General features: G+C 38.2%; 1 protein-coding gene across 6 annotated transcripts in view; it reads right to left on the bottom strand.

Annotated features, from left to right (window-relative positions):
* Positions 1-460: 460 nt before the first annotated feature.
* KIF2A (kinesin family member 2A) overlaps positions 461-20405 on the bottom strand; it is a 45918-nt gene continuing 25973 nt past the window's right edge. For 2 of the 6 annotated variants that reach the window (XM_082241917.1, XM_082241918.1), the window contains exons 9-21: positions 19325-19487; positions 17206-17296; positions 16696-16759; positions 15356-15447; positions 15005-15147; positions 13435-13639; positions 9045-9155; positions 7411-7478; positions 5978-6091; positions 5244-5394; positions 3733-3834; positions 3011-3146; positions 1535-2179 (exon numbers count right to left, since the gene is read on the bottom strand). In XM_082241917.1, the coding sequence (XP_082098043.1) occupies positions 2094-2179; positions 3011-3146; positions 3733-3834; positions 5244-5394; positions 5978-6091; positions 7411-7478; positions 9045-9155; positions 13435-13639; positions 15005-15147; positions 15356-15447; positions 16696-16759; positions 17206-17296; positions 19325-19487 (1526 nt within the window). In that variant the 3' untranslated portion in view covers positions 1535-2093. Of the gene's footprint in view, positions 1004-1534; positions 2180-3010; positions 3147-3456; positions 3616-3732; positions 3835-5243; positions 5395-5977; positions 6092-7410; positions 7479-9044; positions 9156-13434; positions 13640-15004; positions 15148-15355; positions 15448-16695; positions 16760-17205; positions 17297-19324; positions 19488-20405 lie in introns of those variants that run through there. The other 4 variants (XM_082241919.1, XM_082241921.1, XR_014224485.1 and 1 more) reach the window with 3 other exon arrangements.

Raw genomic sequence — 20405 nt, 5'->3', positions numbered from 1 at the left:
AATCACATTTACTTCATTAGTTTTCTTTTCAGAGGAACTAATAAGTGTCCTCCTTTCAGATCAAGGAAGACTTCCTTCTTATATATCGCAGATAGGGTCAAGTCAATTGCTCCAGGCAGATCTGCTTTTTTAAGGAGAGATGGGTTAGAGGTAAGAGAAAAGCTTGTGCCTCTTCTAATTATGGTGCCATCTGAAGGCAGCTGAGGAATTGCATCTCTTTTGGGGACACATACTTCCCCACATAGACATGCATTTCCTAGCTTGCATCTTTACAATACGCTGTAAGAGGTAGCGTGTCACCAGTGATATAGCTTGATGTAAGGCAAAGCTGAACAGAATCACAATTTCCTGAAGCAAGGATCTTCCATGAATCTTTTCTAAAATATCCTAACAGTAGGATGCAGCTACAAAAGAAGACATTTTACAAAAAGTTGTATAGAAGTAAAATTCTCATCTCTAATTTATATTTCAGTTAAATTTATTAAACACATTGTGTAAAATCTACATTGCTGTTTCAGTTTTCATGTTTACAGACAGGCGCTTTGTCACCATGATATGGCAAGGGGCTACCTTTCTATGGGGATTATGTTGAATACTGAGAAACGCTGGCTCATTTAAGCTCTCTTCTCATTGCTTTCCCTTTATTTCCCTCAGCCACAGCACAGATGGGCTTATGTTCCAGAAACAAACTATGAAACAGTTCCAAGGAATGTCTGTTGTTGATATGAGCACCTGGAATCTATCTTGGGAATAGGGAGAACTCCTAGAGAGGTCTACAATTCATCTGACAAAAAAAAAAAATACATATAAAGGGTAATTTTTTTATATCAATCTGCAAAAATAATTGAAGTGCCACCATCTTAAAAAGTGCTGGACACACAGTGCCATTTGTGAAGTTTTCAGGCATCATTGTGGAATTTCTTCACCATCAGTAAAGTTTTGTGGAGTTTATTGTGCAAATCCTCAAATGGTACAAATTCACCTCACTTTTCAGCTGATGGCACTGTACAAATGGAAAATATGCATTAGCTACTTTCTTTTAAAGCAACAGTACTAACTACCTGCGGACTACAGTTAATGCACATGTAAACTCCCATGCATCAGAAGCCAATTTTAGTTGTACGTGACAGGGTTACTTTGGTATCCTAGTCATTGGATACCTTTCCTACCCATATGCAGAGATTCGATTGCACCTTATTCTGACATCACACTAGCACACATACCGTATATCTGTATTATCCTAAGATACAACTCTCCTTCATAATCAATTACCTTTTATTATACATCCACTAATTTATAGATTTGTTCTTTACAAAGAAAATGTTAGAGACTCTTCATGGCAACTGAAATAAATCATGATTCCAGATTTTTACAGGGGGAAATGGAATGGCTTGCCGTCAATCCACACCAACATGTTTTTAATTCCAGGTCAATGATATGGCACATACCGTGAAATGAAGAACTAGTCACGAAAAATGAAAACCCAAACACACATTAAAATGTACACACAATAAAAGTAATTTACATTGACAAATAAGGAATGTCATTTATTAAGGCTGTGCTTTAGAGAGGACGTATAGGGTCAAGTCGCCTTGGTCAAGGCACAAATGGGAAGAGGTGAGCACAGCTGTCCAGAAGAGGAGGTATATACAATCACGGATGAGGTGGGCATGCATGCAAATACAAAACTGCACAGCTGTTCTTTGCAACAAAACTTGACATAAGTGAAACAAAATACTGTGAATTTTCTTTTTACAAGTCCACCATTTTACTTCATTATTTTAAAAAATTGGCAAATATTTCCAAAACAAAATTCACAATTTTGAGTAAGTTAAAACATTTGAAACAAAAAGTGCTTCCCATCTCCAAAACCTGCCTGGTTGTGCTATCTGGTCTAGAAGCATTTTGCAGACATCTTAGGAGTGTTCCACACAACTGAAATGTCAGCCAGGGGAAGAAGAAACGGGGCATTTCCACAGACACTTCAAAAGTTTTCGCTCTTTCAAGTAGTTGACTTCTTAGAGCTTCATTTCCAACCAACGGGGTGGTACAGCAATGAAGGCTCAGGCATCCTTTAGCAGCAGAAGATTGCCTCAAAGGGCACGTGGTCTCTTCGGATTGATCTGTTTACTGGCGTGCTCCTCCTCCTGTAGCGCTGTGCGGAAGGATTTCACTTTATCTTAAAACAAGAAAGGAAAGTCAGTTATCAGCTGAATAATTTTAGCACGATTCCTGTACCCAGACCTTGAGGCATAGTCTCTTTTATTATTGGAAATTGCCTTGAATGTGTCAACGTAGAAAGGCAACATATAAAATTATGTGTAAATAAATACTACATGCAATTTCAGTAATGTACTGTACAAATAAAAACACATATTAGAACACACAGAGGTGTAATCATGCAACACACAGTACCAATTCCACTTTGGATCAAGTGGAAACTGAGCTTCCCATTCTGGCAACTTTGTTTTAAGACAGATACAATCAAAGCAGGACAACTGCACCAAATGGAAAAGAGCTTGGTATGCTCTTTCAGCAGTTCTTCCAATGTCTGGATCAAGATTTAAAGTCTGAAGAACATGTGTTCATCAGGACCAGTAATGAAATTAGAAGCAGCAATAGATGCAAATTGAAATTTGCTCACTAGAGATTTAAGAAACCAGGCGTTTCTTTAAAAAGCAAGTCAAAAGAAAGGCTGCAATGGACCACAGCAGATAGAAATAGATGATGCATTGCTATCCTTTAATTCTGCAGCAGTAATCAAAATGAGATCACATCCTACACTACTATACTTTACATATCAAAATGCTTAGAAATTTTAGATCCTCAGATTTGCTTTATAAACCACTATATGGCTGTCAATATCAATTGATTTTCTCCCCCTACTAAAACTGGCCTGTGAAAAATATATAAATCTTGAAACCCATTAAATGCTAACACAAGCCACTTGTCACTTTCAACAAATTCTTCAATATCTAAGAAGTATATCTAAGCAGGTATAAACACCTACCCCGAAGCTCAGTCAAAATGTAAATTTTTTGTTCTAGGATTGCTTCAAGTTGTGTAGCATATGAATCCACATCATAGTCTACTTCTTCTGTCATTTCCAAGAGAGCTTTTTCATCTTCTAGCCACCTAATAGATTCCTAATAAAAACCAAAGATAGAACATACAACAATCAATTTGCAGGCAACAAACTGTGGAGTGCAATGCCAAACTTGCCAAAATTTACAAAACAATTTTGATAAGTTCAACAAACATTCCTATGATGGAACCTTTTTATAATATCAAATACAAACAGTTTCCTGTTTCAATGATTTCCAAGAAGCTTCAGTGTGTTTCAGATAAGGACTAGGAAACAGGGATGAAGCAGTTTATACAATTATCAAGCTGCAAAGACACTGTGGAAAAAATAAGCATTAGGAAAACTGCACAAAAACTGCAAGTTGTTTGTAGTTCTTTTCAAAACATTTTTATTGCCCCAACTGGGAAGTTTGACCAACATAAAAAATACTACTTAAACACTTCTAAGGGCTTGAACATGCCCAGTGCCAATTCCAATGCCCAATCATTAACTGTTTCTGAAAATCTCTTCAGTGTCAATGGAACCTTGCCCTATGGGATGAGAGAAGTTGTAGCTTCAGAAAAACAAGCCCAAAGGCCCCATGGTTGCACAGTGCTCAACAGTTCTTCGGATCCCAGCCTCTGTATTAATCAGCGCTCCACGTTTACCTGGAAGACAGCTCTGTGGTCTTCTACAACTTGCTCTTCCATTTCCACCATCTGTGATACAGCTTCATGGAAAGTAAACAACTGTGGCGATACTTCTTCCTCCTTTTAAAAACAATGAAGCTCAATATAATTCTACTTTTCAAAAAAGATTTTGATAACAGAAGCTAACAGAAAGCAGCATGTTGAAGAACACTGATCCATGACTCTGCAAGACAAATGCTTATGTTCTCTTGAACAAGGCTAATTCATAAGTTTATTACAATGTATGGAGTGCAGTCCAGTTTTGGGATACACTTCAGTTGAGAAAAACAAAAAAAATGAGCAATTACAAGAATACACAAGGAAACAAAACAAGAAAAAAGAAGGTAACAAAACATGGTAACCTGAATCAATTCAGAGAAAGAGATTGGTTTGTATAGGCAAGGCATCTCCAGGAGAGCCTAACAAAAATAAAATCTCTAGTGAATCCCACACAACAGCAAAAACTGATGGTTGCCCCAAATGCCCTTTGTTTACTGACTAAAATGCCAAGTTCAGTAATAGTATATTGTTACTCCAAAGGGCCACTAAAATATTCTTCCATACAGAAGCAATAGCATTTATCTGCCCATGAAATATAAATGGTGAGAAAGAAGCTCCAAAGAGCTTAGTCTAGCAAATTATTTGAATGGTCTGGAGGACACCACCTTGTTGAAGCTAGGCAGGTTTGGACAGTGTCTGGATGAGTGACCGCCACACGTGGGCCACCTTGAGTTCCATGAATTCAGGTGGGATCTACAGTGTTCAGTGTCCATGAATTCAGGTGGCATGTACAGAATTAAGGTGGGATCTACAGTGAAGGGGGAAAGTATTTGATCCGCTGCTAAATTTGCCCGTTTGCCCTCTGATGAAGAAATGACCAGTCCATAATTTTAATGGTAGGTTTATTGTAGCTGTGAGAGACACAATAACAACAGGAAAACCCCCAGAAAGCAGCCCAAGACAGGGAGTCCCATCTCACTAAGGATATATTGGTTTCTCATTTCAAATACAGAAACATGGAAGTATATAGTCAGAAGGTTGTGATCACCTTGCTTAGGAGGGCAAAGCATGAGAAGTTGGGGTTTTTTAAGTTTAGAAGGTAATGTCTGAGGATAACATGATAGTGGTTTATTAAAGTTGAGAGTATGAACAAAATTGAGAGTATAAGTGGATGTTTCATACTTGTTTATATTCATTTTATTGCTATGGATATAAGCTATCCTGAATGCTCTTTAGAGTCATGTCTGGCTGGTCATATCTGCCCCTTCCAAAACATGAAACAAAATCTAGAAAGACATTTCTGTCAACACACTATAATGCAGGAGAATAATGTATGCAACATGATTAGTTTCAGTTTTTATTTAATAGAGAAAGAGTCTAGACTATCCTTACAACACACCAAGCAACTTTATATACATATACTAATCGGCTAAATGTTTGCATTGCATTTCTACTGCAATAAGAGCCACTGAGGTTTGCCAGATACTCACATTTTGTTCACAAAGTAGTTTGAGATCATCTCTCTGAGGTGAACTACCGACACCCCACTGTGCCTCCAAGTCATCAATCTGATTTGGAGCATGATGAATGATTGGACGGATATCACCAGCACCAGTGGGATCAACTGTCAGTTCCTTTACTCTACAGTTGCAAAGAAGGTGTTCATTTTAAAACGAGTACCATTCATTTAGTACAGAAAAAAAAACCCTTCATCAATTCACAGGCAATTCACATAAATAATGGTGATGTCAACATCATGAATGAATGTATCCTTAACAGGAGTGTACCCTTAATATGAGGAGTCAAACACAATATACTTGATTACAATATTAAACACTGTGCTCTTGCAAGAGTTTGAATCATTTATTATTTTATACTATAATTATTTCACATGCATTTAAAAGTGAATCAGTGTTGCACTTCAATTATTCAGATGTAGAATTGCTAGTACTACAAAAGTTGACATCACCACTATCTTACACATGAGGGGAAATAACAAGCTTGGGCATGAAATGTTTGAAAAGAAGAAAAGATGAATAATAATTGGGAAAATGAGTTGCAGGCCATGCAGTGTCACCACCTGTCAAACAAAATGGAAACAAAAAGGCGGTGATGACTCAAGACAGGGAAAGTAGGTGAAGGTTTGTCTGTAAAATTACACAGCTGAAGAGGGGGGAAAAACACTAAAAGAAAATAGAGAGTCCATGTAAAGAATGAAGTAGACCTGGTGATCGAAGGAGAAAAGTCGTCATACTCATAGGAAGGAGAGAGATCAGAGCGACTGCCACTACCCTGTGAGAAGGGAATGTCCGAAGGACTAATTCCAAATTCCTTTACTCTGCAGCAGCAAGATACAGCAGCAAATTAAAAGAAAGTGTTCTTGTAAGGACAATGAAATCACAACCTCTAATATTTAATCAGTCAGTTATGCAACACGCTTGCTAGGGCATAAATAAACCTTGGCAAATCCTCCAAGAGAAAATAGTCATTACTACAAGATGGGAAACTGAAGTCAAAGGATGTTGGCTTAAGCAAGGGCATCCTTCAACAGCTGAGTGGAATGGAGCTGGGTGGAAGGCAAGGAGATTGTTCCAGGTGCAACATTCCCACTAATGCACCATACGGGTTGCTTACTTTGTACAACTTCAGGAACAAAAACAAATCACTGCAGCTTTAGCAGACTATTATGACCCAGGTCTTAGTATTATTCTAATCACACCCTTTACGAACTATGTGGTCATGCAGCTCATTCATAGAAGTCTCCCACTATTATATTAATATAAATGCTTGGAATGTGGTATATTAAAAACAAAGACTTGTATACTACTTACTAGCTAAATTGTGTAATACATAAGCAAATTCCATGAACATTTATAAGACACGTCACAGAAGCCAGTATTTCTATATAAGCCCAGTGTCTTGGTGAACATCACAATATGTCTACCCTGCTACAAAACAACTGACATTTGCAGTTATTTCATCCAAGGACTGATCCAGAGGTAAACTGCTCTTCTTTTGGAAGAAGTGATATTTTTTAAAAAAAAAACAACAACCCAGCATTTAAGGGTCAAATATTCACTGCTGCCTTAGAGAAAGACATGCTAAACATATATCAATGGGATTATTTATAAATAATTATTACTGCCTTTTAAATTGTTATTTATTTGAACAATTTATATAATGCTTAGTTATAAATGTCTGTAAGTGGCGTACAAGAAATGCAACACAATGAAAATAATAATTGGTTTAAACTAACATCAGAATTCAGTTAAAATGCCGGCCTAACTAAAAAATAGGTTTTTATTTTAGTCTGCTTGTTGCTATATTTATAGGACACCTACATATATTTACTCACTAATGCACTCTACACTATTATTGTCATAACCTCAAGACCTATACTCCTGTTTCCAGACTGAACAGATAGATTAATCAAACTGAGATGATGCTCAGCTGTAATCTGGAAATTTCAGGTGAGAGAACTGTTTTCAGATCTTCTGCATAAGTTTAGGCCAGCCATCTTCAACTGTGAACCGTGCTGGTATAAATGTAGTTCCTCATAGCAATTCAGAAAGTATGAGGAAGTTGAAGCCTGAAAAAAGACTTCTAGATTTCGAATGCTGCTAGGGAATGCAAAGATGTAAATATAAATTCTCATACCTGTTCGCATATCTTAGTGTGTTTAGAGTATTTTCACAAGATGCCATCCCTGGAGAAATAGTAGCAATCTGCGAGGAAAGGATATCAAAAGTTATTTTTCAAGGACATTCACAGGACAGAGCATATGCACAAATCTGAATTGTTACTTAAAAGAATGAAATATTTATTAAATTTATGCACACTGAAAATATTAATTATTGTGTTCAAGTAAGTACTTGATATCCAAGTGATGCATATTATGTGTTTAACCTATATTCAGTTTTAAATGAATCCACATTTTAGAGCACCTATCCGTACAGCATGGTATCTTTTTAATACATTATATTTCCAATCTCTCCCACCCAATCCAATCAGGGAAGAGTACTGCTTTCAAGCAGGTATTGATATATACAATAAACATAAATACTTGTCTCCACTTTAATTATTATTTCTTGACTTATTTCTTCACCTCTTACCATTATTAATATTTGGTGACCCTTGAGAAAGAAGACAGTATTAATTCTAAATCAGAATAATTAAAATGTTGACAGTAAGATAGCATGGGCAGCTATCTTTATTTTGTTTTAAACAAACAGGGCCTAGTTATTCAAGTTGCCACAACAATACTATCAAAAACAGGAACAAAATAAATACAATCACAAACTTTACAATTTAAATAAAATGTATAGTTGAGTTTCAACACGGCAGTCAGTACCATACACAAAATCGTAAACTAAATTTGGATATAGAATATTGAAAAATTAAAGTTCAGCTATCCAAGTTAGCATCTTCCATATGAATTTCACATGGCACTTGGTAGTCTCACTGCAGTAAAACATAAGGGGCAACCATAGTCTCTCTAACCCCAGTGTCTCAGTCACAAATACATATGCAATTTTGGGCTGGATCGAACAATATTACTCTATGTACAAGTAACCAGGACAGTAATTTGCACAAGGAATATTTGGAAATGGGATACTAGCATATGCAGAGCAGAATAACCTCCACAAGTACCTTTTCCGCAAATAAAATGACATTGACTAATAGGTTATTCCAACAGAACCTGCCAAATACAACATATGGAATCTGCTGGAATCTTAAGGACTATAAACACTTCCCATACAATAAACTTAATTCTGATAAGTAGCTTTTTGAACCATATTGTGATACTTGAGCATATCAAGGAGCCATTTTCAAATAGCCCCAAGGGGAAAGATCACACTGGTTATAAACATCTCTTATGGTATTTTTAAATCCAAGTCTTAAGACCAGTGCTTTTTTTCTGGGGGTATGCAGGGGTACGCATACCCCTAAACAGTTTGTGAATCATTGTACTTTTGTCCATTTACTGTATTTATTTTTCCTGATTTGAACTATAAAATGGTGATATTTTTGAGTCAAAATGGGAGTACACCTAAACATTTTTTAAAGAAAAAAAGCACTGCTTAAGACCAAGGAAATAATCAAGAGAGAACCAATGGGTCTGGTTGTGAAGCAGTACTGACTTCCAGCTAAGGATCACTATCTAAAGATTAGCTTGCCACCTGAGAATACCTTTTCCATCCCTTTTGTATGTGGCCTATGGTGTATTTAAGTTGATCTACTACTAATAGATTGTTGTTGTTTTCTACAGCAATGCAACACACTAAACTTACCATACAGGTGCGAGAGTTTTCTCCTATGAATGAATCTCTTAGGACCTGAGTAAGTTTACTCGCTCTGAATGGAGTATGAGGCTTATTTCGGCCTAAGGCTCTGATGCACTCCTGTAAGAGTAAACATGTTTATGTTTTCTTGCTCCACAGGACACATGCAAAAATATTAATATAAGCGCAACCAACAAAACCAGATAAATAAACATGTTGCTCTCGTTTAAGCCAGTCTTAAAATATTACATCAGTTTTCAGTATTTCTAATTAAGAAAAATGCAAATAAACCTCAAGGCTACTATAGCACTGTAATTAGGCATTGCCAGAGTTTGCGTTTTAAGTCCGAGCACAATATTAATTCTAGACTCCCATGGACATGTTGAGCTATAGGCAAGTGCTTTTAATTGCTACTGTTCTTCACTACTTCTGGAGCCTTGCAGCACTAGACAAGTTACTTGTATCAGAGATTAAGGAAGAAAGCACTTAATACAACATTGTTTGTTATTGTAGGTGCTGTTCAGCATTCTGTAAAAAAAAACATCTTTAGGTCAGTACTCAGCTTAGAAAGAAAGATTTAAAAAATCCTCCAGGCTAATAGTTTCTTTGTGTATAAAACGTAAACCAAGGGAAATGGGTGTCCACTGTGCCTCACAAGGGTTTTCTATGCTAGTTGGGCTCTTACCAATACTGTCTAATTCTGCAGGGTTTAATACCAAATGCTAGAAACTACAGGAGGGGAGAAGGCTCTTGATCTTGGATCCTGTTTGTGGAAAACCATAAGCATCTGGTTGGCCACCATGGGAACAGAATGCTAGACTAAAAGGACCGCTAACCTGATCCAGCAGACAGTGCTTATGTTAATAGAGCAACAAACCATGAAAAGAAAAATTAATTAATTTTATCCTCACCTAATAATTTTTATTTTTGGCTATTTCATTGTAAAGTAAAATACTTTTAAAGGAAAATGTATGAACATTTTCTAAAGTTAAATAAAAATAAAATTGCTTGAACACCAGATTAGTTTTGTGCCATGGTTCTCAAAACTTTTTACAAAGGGCTATTTCAGGCACAGGCAAACGCGGCCCTCCAGATGTTTCGGGACTACAACTCCCATCATCCCTGACCACTGGTCCTGTTAGCTAGGGATGATGGGAGTTGTAGTCCCAAAACATCTGAAGGGCCGGGTTTGCCTATGCCTGGGCTATTTCAACGGAATCATTGCCTTGGTCAGGATCCTGCTCCATGACCTGGAAATAATGGCCCTTTAATCCCAAAAAACCCTACTCAAAAGGCAGCCCTGGGCGACTTCATACCCACCCAAGCCTATCTAACCAACTTAAAAGGTTCTGCCTCCCCCCTCTCATATCTTTCTGCTCCAGCTAGTGACTGAGGGCTCCCCAGTTCCACAGCTGTGTTTCACAAGGAACCTCACATAAAATAGGCATGGAATTATACAGCCAATCATGGAGGCTATAATGAGATGGAGGGTAACAGCCAGGGGACCCAGACAATATCAGCACCTCAATGGACTCACTCTCCTCAGTGCTTCGTCAATAAGGCAGGCAGGCTGCAGTAAGACTAAAGATCGTTTTTTAGGACACAATAAACATGGCACCAGTCCAACAGACCAACAATGCATCTTGTACAATACAAACTGACAGGCAGTGGTTCTCCTGGATTTCAGGCAGGAAGTATTTCCCAAACCTACCTGGATATGCCAGGGACTGAACCTGAAACCTTCTGGTCACAAAGGAGATAATCTACCATGGAGCTACAGCCATTTACAGTACAGTGGTACCTCTACTTATGGACGTGATCTGTTCCGGGGTGCTGTTCGCACCCCAAAAAATCCGTAAGTAGAGCACCGCTTCTGCGCATGACGCAATAGTGCTCCTGCGTATGCGCAAAGCGCACAGAACACTTCTGCATGTGCGAAACCCGGAAGTATACACTTCCGGATTTGCCGCATTTGCAACCCGAAAATCCGCAACATGAACCTAACGCAACTAGAGGTATGACTGTATATTCCATTTAGGATTAAAGATGAAATCCTAGAAGAGGACATGGCTTATGAAACAGCAATACAATATGACTTTTAAATAATAATTCTTTCTTCACTAGTAATACTTAAGTATTTGACTATGCAACCCTTATTTGGTTACAGTAAACAGATTTTGAAATATTTCAACAATGGGAAACTCATCGCAGACAACTTCTAATGGGGCAAAGCCCACATTTCAAAAGCACTGAAATGTTTTGACAAATGAACTGGAGGATTTTCAACTCCTTTAGTTTTCTCATGATACAAAGACTGTCAGAAAATGAAGATTAAGTAGTTCAGTTAGAAATATTCCATTTATTCCTGACAACAGTAATTTGGAACATCTGTAGCTGCTTGCTTATTCTTGCTCCCCTATATAATTAATGACATTTAGAAGATGACAAACAAAGCAGAGCAACAGCAAAACAGTTCACTGCAGTTAAGTAAAAATAAACACGAAATCTGGATACTTTCCATGCACTGAATTTGCAATGCACATAAATACAAATATGTACATTACAGATATTTAATGTGGAATTAAATCTTTCAGCATGCTGCACAAACTGCAGAAGCGCATACTGGCAAAATAGCTACATTACAGATAAGGAGGAAATGTGTGAGACTAAATTTCAAGAGCTTTAAAATTTGGCCTTTCTTGGAGGAAGCTGTTGTTTATGTTCAGATCCAATTTATTCACTGAATCTAGATGCAAAATGTTAAAAGAAGGCAAAACAAGGGATAGGATTATAAAGCAGGATAAGACATTTTGGTGTGTCTCCATTAGGTATATATTTTGTGCTGATTGCAAGTTGCTCTGTCTAAAAAGCAACCTGTTATCACAGTGAAGCCATGTATTTTGTTAGCACAAATCAGTGTAAGCTCTGTTTTATTATTTGGTTAGTCAAATTAGGCATGTCTGAGGGCAGCTGTATTATCAAGTAACTATTTCTAGAGGACTAACTGTGTTAGCTTGTTGCAATAAAAACAAATACCTGTGATGACTGACAAATGTGGCATAATATTTCCTGGACCAGAGTATTCCCTGCAAAGGCTGTCTGGTCTACAAAAGCTTACACTGCAACAAATTTGTTAGTCTTTAAAGTGTCACAAGGGTCTTCACTGTATTGTTAAATATTAGTTATGCAGTGTGTATCGGTGTGTTTTGTAATCATACCAAATATGCACAATAAACCAAAACAGAGGTGAAGTCCACACTGTTTGTGTCTCTCTCCCATGCACACTTGTGTTAATTACACAACCATAAACTTAAAACCACGTTTTTATGCATATATTACTCCCTAGGAAACTTACAGCAGAGCTGCACCTATTTGCTCTACCTGCCTCTTTCCATACTATAGTGATGGCTCATCCTACATTCCCCCTAGGGGAATACAGGGTTTTCTTTGAGAGAGAAAGCAACAGCTGGTTTCAGCACACAGAAAATCTACATACATTGAAAAAAGGTAAGTTTGTATAACACTGAAATGGCAGGATATTTTTTTTCCAGAAATAAATATTATCAATAAATACTTGCAGACTAAAGGGAAAGAGATGTAGTATGTATGGGAGCATTCCCATACCACTTCCATACACAAACACATGGACACGTGTATACACACGTAGAGTCAACTACACAAAGAGACCATAGTCTTTTACCAGAAACAATGGGCAGATGGCATCAAAAGCCCCAAGCTAAAATCCTACAGCTGGCACCCAAGCGCAGCCCTTCCAAAACCTGATACCCTTCAAATGTTGTGAACTACAACCTCCATCATTCCTGACCAGAGCCCATGCTGGCTGGAGCTAATGGAAAGTGTAGTCCAACAACATTTGAGTGGTACCAAGCTTTATGTTCAGACCCTGGCCTATATCAGCTTAACAGCATTGTGGTCCGACTCCACAGTTTCAGTCTGTGCCTGACCACCAGCTGCTAGAGGACTTGACTCCTACCTATTGCAATTCTTGAACAGTCCAAGATTCTTATCATAAATCACAAACCATGTATGAGTATAGGCAGAGGTCTACAAAGCTACCTAACCTTATGAAAAATTTCAGCATCTGTTTATTTCAGTAGCTTGAATGTGGGAGGGCCAGGAGTAAATCACTGCTAAGCTAGGAAGCAAACTGGGTGTTTGGCTTTGGGTAAATCAGTCTCCTGCAGCTTAACCTAGCTCTCAAATCAACCACAAATCTAAAGTACTGCTCAGAGCTCTTTGAATGTACAAATGTAACAACACACATATTAAACATGGAAGGCAAGTGTCACTTTTAGAAATTTCTGCATTTGCTGCAATATGGAAAACTGGAGGGTCTTTGGTAGAAATACAAGGAGAGGCATTTTTTTTTTTTTTTTACCTTAAGTGCTAAAAGGCTCTTGTTAATTTCAGCACCTTCCAGTCGTGTTTGCCTATCGGCACTGGAAGTGTCAGCTCCTCTTTCGTTTCCAGCCAAGTCAATCAATGAAAATTTACCATGCAGCTTCCCTTTTCTCCGGAGGATGATCTGAAAGACTGCATGGCTTCGAGAGGAGTGTGCATTTGCAGATGTCTGACCAGATGTTCTGTAGCAAAGGGAGGAGAGAAACGCAATTGAATTGCACATCACCACAAGGCTTGTCAGGCTTACACTATCTGTTGATAGTTTAAAGCGCACTTTAGGTTCTATTCTAATACAAAACAAACAAGGGGCTCATTTGTAGTACACATATGCCAATTACCCTCTATCTTCAACTATGGCATGATCTGTGGTAGAAGAGCACCTGTATTTTCCTCTTATACCACTCACTGAACCACGTTTGTTTCAATTCACTTAATAATATTTTTACATTTTAGAAGCAAGTACTAGTTATTTTTATTTTACAGTAAACAAAAACGAAGCATCAAGCTAAAAGGAAGAATAAAAACAGTCATAAAAAATAAATTTGCAAGATAATAAAATAATAATCATAATAATCACAGAAAGTCTGAAAAAGAATGAGTGGCATAAAATAAATCCCATAGTGGAATACAGGTTCATACTAATACCAAACATATTAAATCATCATGATTATTGTCAAATACTTATATTTAGTGGGAATGTGCCAACCATGAGATTGTTTGGTCATGTTAAGTCACAAACAGAGCCCCCAAGCTGAAGCAAAGTCGGAGAAGTCCAAATCACTCATGGTGGCACATATTTTATGAGTCACATTTTTCAAAAAAAGGCAATGAACACTACTTTTTAAAAACCATAGATCCATAGAATAACAAGATGTGCCCTTCCATCCTTGAGAGATCACTAGACAAGCAGCAACCAACAGATATAGAAAAAAGTGTTGATGAGTAAGGTTAATATTGGTGTCATCAAAAATACCGTAGGTAAGAGACATAACTTAGCGTCCAGGGACCCGTTTGGCAACAATACCAATCTCTGTTACAACCTCCTTCCAGAACATGTGTACTTAGTTACACTCCCAATACATGTGTCAATACGTTCCTTGAACCTTACAACCACACCAGCGCAAGGGGAAATTGGCTCTTACAATATGAGCTAGTCAGACAAGGGTTAAAAATCAGCGTTGGACCACCTTCAAAGAATTTACTCTAATGTTAAACACAGACTGAAGGAGCGAGTGTAGATATAACAATGCAAGTACTAGTTATAACTTCTTTTAAGCCTGAACTTGAATGTTACAGTCTTAGTTGGAAACCCAGAAGTAATAATGTAACAATATGTCAATAAATTAGCAAAACATTAAGACAGTAAGCTGATAACACAAATCAACACTGCTCCTAAAACACACACACACACACACACACACACACACACACACACACACACACAAATGTTCTATTTCTCTCAGTAGCTATTACAGAACAGGAGTTTTCTTCTGGCAAGTAAACTCCCAGGTTGTTTTTTAAAAAAAATAAAAAAATAAAAATCCTACCTGCAACTGTTGCCTATTTCAATAAGCTTGAGTACATCTTCAACACATTTAACCTCTCGTTCCTGTAATCCCACCACCTGGACTTGCTGTTTACCATCTTCTAAAACTCTCAATTTCGTCTTCCTGTTCAATAAGTCAAAAACCTTATGAAGGGAGCAGGGGAAAGAGAGGGAGAAGAGATGTTGTTTTATTTAAGGGTCTTTAGAAATTACTTTAGTTCTGTCTGACAAAACAGCCATGCAAAACAAAGAGATCTAAATACAGAGATGAAAACTCAGAACTCCCGACAAAACAAGCTTTGCTAGATAAGACTTTTATTCTAAAATAGATATATGTGCATGTATCACATACCTTTCCACTATAAATTTCAAAAAATGTTGCATATACTTGAAGTTCTAGTTTCTTATAGTTTGGTTTCTTCAACATTAAAAAGACATCTCTAGCTGTGAATAGATTAAAAAGAGATCGACTGAGTGACAGAAAAAATGTTAAATGTACAGCTGTTTGAATCACAGAACTGTAGAGTTGGAAGGGGCCTTGAGGGTCATCTATTCAACCCCCTATAATGCAAGAATTTCACTAAAGCATCCATGACAAATGTTCACATAGTAGCATGGATTGTTCCATGTGGTTAGTCATAAAAAAGGAGCATTTGTATGGCGTTTTCATGTGTTTAACATACATTAGCTTTCTGTAACGCAAGCAAGAACCCTGTACAATAGGCCATAAATTTACAGGTAAAATTCACAGCATTTGTTTTGGAGAGAAGCTGATAAAATGCAATGAGATTCACAGGATGGAAGCTAGAATGTTAGACTATAAGCTTTCCAAGAAAGGACATGAAAGGATGTTTCCCCACCAACCCTCTCCCATAGTAACCTTCTGTTACTAGTTACTATAAAGGTAAAGGGACCCCTGACCATTAGGTCCAGTCGTGACCGACTCTGGGGTTGTGGCACTCATCTCACTTTACTGGCCGAGGGAGCTGGCGTACAGCTTCCAGGTCATGACTCTGCTTCTAGGGAACCAGAGCAGCGCACGGAAATGCCGTCTACCTTCCCGCCGGAGCTGTACCTATTTATCTACTTGCACTTTGACGTGCTTTCGAACTGCTAGGTTGGCAGGAGCAGGGACCGAGCAATGGGAGCTCACCCCGTCTCAGGGATTCGAACCGCCTACCTTCTGATTGGCCCTAGGCTCTGTGGTTTAACCCACAGCGCCGCCCACATCCCCTCTGTTACTATAGTAACTCCAGAAAAGCTACTTCTGATGGTTAGAGGAGTCTCCAGAACAAAGTGGGATGGGGTGCAAGAGGAACTGTCAAAATAGAACAGAAGACCTTGCGTAAGGGATACTACTCTTGCAAGATGTTTTCACCCCATTTTCAGTGACTTCCTTTTACCCAACATCCCTTCACACCCCAATCCACAGGCTGCCCTGGCCCCCAGAAACAACTTTTTGGGAATGCAGGAAGCTGCAATGGGGTGAAGAAGCAGGCAAGTCCCATGCTGTCAGTTTCCTTCTGCCTGCAGTTTCGCACAGGTCCAACTTCCAACTTAACCATGCATTTAGTGAATAGTATTACATCTCTCAATCTCAGTTGTTAAGTGGTACCCATATACCATAAAGTGTATAGCTATACATACAGGATACAGACTCTTTTGTATCAAACCCAAAGACAAAGGACATACCTGCTAGTGCATAAATTCCTTTTGAACAGTCTTGGTTCTTTCCCGAAAAATCACCACCCATTGTCTAAAGACAAATATAATACAATACAATAAAATAAACAGCATGAAAACGGCAACTATCAAACATCACATACTCATTATCAAGGGTCATGCATGAATAACTATTTTCATTGAGAAGACCCACTGCTTTGTGCAAAAACAACAACTGGATTTGCTCCCTTAAGACACAGATTACTTTAGCATTTTGTAGTGACGGGAACAGTGGGCACTCTAAGAATGTATGCATGTGTTTCTAACTCTAATGAAGTTTGTCAACAAGCAGCCTTTAAAGTTCCATAAAGTAGGTTCATAAGTGGGACCTGGGACAAAATTTTAGTGTATCACCAGTCCCTAAGAGGCGTTTGCCCTTAAGAGAGTCAATTATGTTGTTAACACATTCAAAGCTTATCTAGTTATCAGGTTATAATAAAAGCACTTCAATAGCATGTATCGCTCACCAGAAATACTTACATGGGTCTTTCCACTGCCTGTTTGTCCATAAGCAAAACATGTAGCCATTCCTCTTTCAAATATTGTTTCTACTAGTGGTCTTGCAGTAAACCTTTAGCACAGAAATAAAAGAAGGAAAAACATAGCTATTATATTATTTTTTAAATATGTATACCGCCCTTCATCCTTAGATCTCAGGCTGGTTCAGAGCATAAAATACATGATAAAAACACAAAATGCATAACAAAAACAAGAACAAAAGCTAACTAGCCAAAGCAGTTTCTGTGCCAAAACCAGGCCTAAACCCTTGACTGAAATGGAGCTAGAAAATCAGTTTCTTCCAAGAGTGCCTAGTATAATAGCTTTTTAAAACTTTACGTAAGAAATAAAGCTTGTATAACCCCATCCAAGCAAAAACATCAAAAGCAATCTTTGAAAATGTCTGTTGCAGTTTAGACCAAAAAAAAAACAGAGAGAGTAGTAGAGCACTTTGACACAAATTACATTCAACTTTGGATTCAGCAGCAGTCAGATCTTATTTTCTGCCTTCTAAATAATACTTTCAGAAGTCCAGAGGAAGTCTTTAGGTCCTCCTCCATTCCCACAAGTTCTTTTCTGCAGGCTTCTTTCTCACACTTCCTACAGCAGAGATGGGTGGGCCAAAGCAAAAAAGACTCGCCTTTTCCCCCTTTGCTGCCCGCCCCAGTCACACTGGTACAGAAACTGCAAAGAAGCTGCTTGCATTTTACAGGTTTTCTTTGGCAGAATTAAACCCCCCACTTATCAGACAGATAAATCTTGTTGTGTTGACTGCAGACACCTGTTCCCTCCTGGCAACAGACACTCACAGCTAATGATGTATTGAATCCTGCCTTCAATCAGCTGACGTCCCAAGTGAAGATAACTGATATGGCCTTGTGGGCCAAATCAGACCTCCCCCATTGGGGGCCAAAGACTGGCTTATAGGCTAAAGCATGGGTAGGCAAACTAAGGCCCAAGGGCCAGATCCAGCCCAATCGCCTTCTAAATCCGGCCTGTGGACAGTCTGAGAATCAGCGTATTTTTACATGAGTAGAATGTGTCCTTTTATTTAAAATGTATCTCTGGGTTACTTGTGAGGCCTGCCTGGTGTTTTTACATGAGTCGAATGTGTCCTTTTATTTAAAATGCATCTCTGGGTTATTTGTGGGGCCTAGGAATTCATTCATTCCCCCCCCAAAAAAAAATATAGTCCGGCCCCCCACAAGGTATGAGGGACAGTGGACCGGCCCCCTGCTGAAAAAGTTTGCTGACCCCTGGGCTAAAGGTTCCCCACCCCCGTTCTAGAGAAACAAGAGTCCCTATTGACCTAAAATGATGCACACAGAGTCCTTTTGCTCTGCAGTGCTGACCTGGAGCTTCTGAACATTTCTGTATTCTCTGTACTAATTGCAGGAGTGGAACTGTGGATCCTCCTGGTCCTAGAAGGAGACTGAGATTCAAACTGTACCACGAAGAGCAGAGATGGGCAACCGTTTCTGCCAAGAGCTGCATTGACTTGGGGGTAATCTGTCAGGGGCTGCATACCAAGCAGCAGGCAGGATGGCAGTCATAAGTAGGCAGGACTAACCTTTTCTTCTTTCTTTCTGCCACCTACTCCCTCCCATTCACACATTTTTCAGGCCTTTCCTTCCTTTCAAACTAGCTTAAGTGAAGTAGCATTAAAGGAGCATATTTCCAGACTTCTTCTTGCCTCTCTGGCTTTGGAAAAATACTAGCAGCTTCTCAAGAAACCCCTAGCAGAGTCTGTTTTTCTTCTGCCCAGATCTTTCAAGATCTGACCTGCCTCTCAGGTTCCAAATGAGGTCTTAACCCCTTTGTGTAATTATCTTCTGCCTCCAAAAGTAAGGGGGACCTAAACACAATAGAGGCGGGAAGCCCAGTACAGTGACACAAAAACACTCACACTGGATAAAGCTATTACAGTTTAAATATAACTGTGGCTAGGAAAATATGTTCTTTTGGGAGGACGAAGTAGAAAAAGAGACAAATACACAGGAATTGCAGTAACAACACACAGGAATCCAAGTTAAACAGAACATCAGCTTACTGACAAGAGAAAACAGCAACAAACTTCAAAATGGGGATAAGGAACACATACCTGTACACCATTTCATTAGGAGCGCTGTCATCAAAGGCATAGTCAAAGCGGAAAGTTTGGTTTTCTAAGTACCGTGTTAAATCTACCTTTTGTTTGGGTTCATGTACCATCACAACATCTTTGCTAGGGATTGTTATTACATCAAGATCTTTCATTACAGTTTCTAAAAAAGCAATTAAATGTGAATTAATTTTTTTCAATATACAAACTTCACAATTAATTGAGACATTAGTCATACATGCAAAATAGTTAAATCTTTCCAAAGCTATTTAAGTGAATCTGGTATTACTATAATGTGCATCTCTGGAAGAAAAAAATGCATATGTGCATGTATTTTCAGGCTGTTCAGTTTAAACTAGAATCATCTTCAGTCTATTTTTTTTTAATCTGCATGCATAAATAGCTTGTTGCAAGACAGAACATAAAGAAATCATTACCCATCTTCAAGGGAACAGGAGATAGCCAACTTGATTTCATCGGTTTGTGCATTCATTAATATTAGCTATTGTTAATTGTATGAAATGCCTGAGTCAGCAACAACATACACAAAGCCCAATGTTCCAAGAGACATGCAAACAAAAGGTGCTTTGTATGTACAGTCAAATGCATTAATGTGTCCTATTTCTGTGAGGGGGAAAAACCCCTCAGGACAGAAATCAGAATATATTGAGGTTTCTCATACAAAGAGCTCTACATGGAAGTGTTTTGATTCTGACCTTTCACCTAACCACCCAGTTACTGGGAAGCAACCAAAGTTTAGCTTTGAGAGAAGTGTTGTAACCATATGGCAGGAAAATAAAATGGAAATTTCTGCCCTATATTTGCAAGTGAAACACAGAAAAATATTACTGGAAAGAAAAAGTTCAATAGATGGTTCTTAGGGCACACTATATTACAGACCTGACTATACTTCAAGGCCCATTAGATCACAATTTTGTTTTTTTAAAAAAATATTATCTGAATACACAAATTCACAACTTTTAAGTAGCATGCCAAAACTCAACAGAGACACACATCTCCCTATAGTTTAATTTAGCTAATATTGGTTATACAAGCAGGATAAACAGATTACAATGAATCT

The sequence above is a fragment of the Podarcis vaucheri genome (genome assembly GCF_965113315.1).
Source record: "Podarcis vaucheri genome assembly, chromosome: 11".
In the NCBI taxonomy this organism is placed as follows: domain Eukaryota; kingdom Metazoa; phylum Chordata; class Lepidosauria; order Squamata; family Lacertidae; genus Podarcis; species Podarcis vaucheri.
This window is presented reverse-complemented; position numbering and strand designations above follow the sequence as displayed.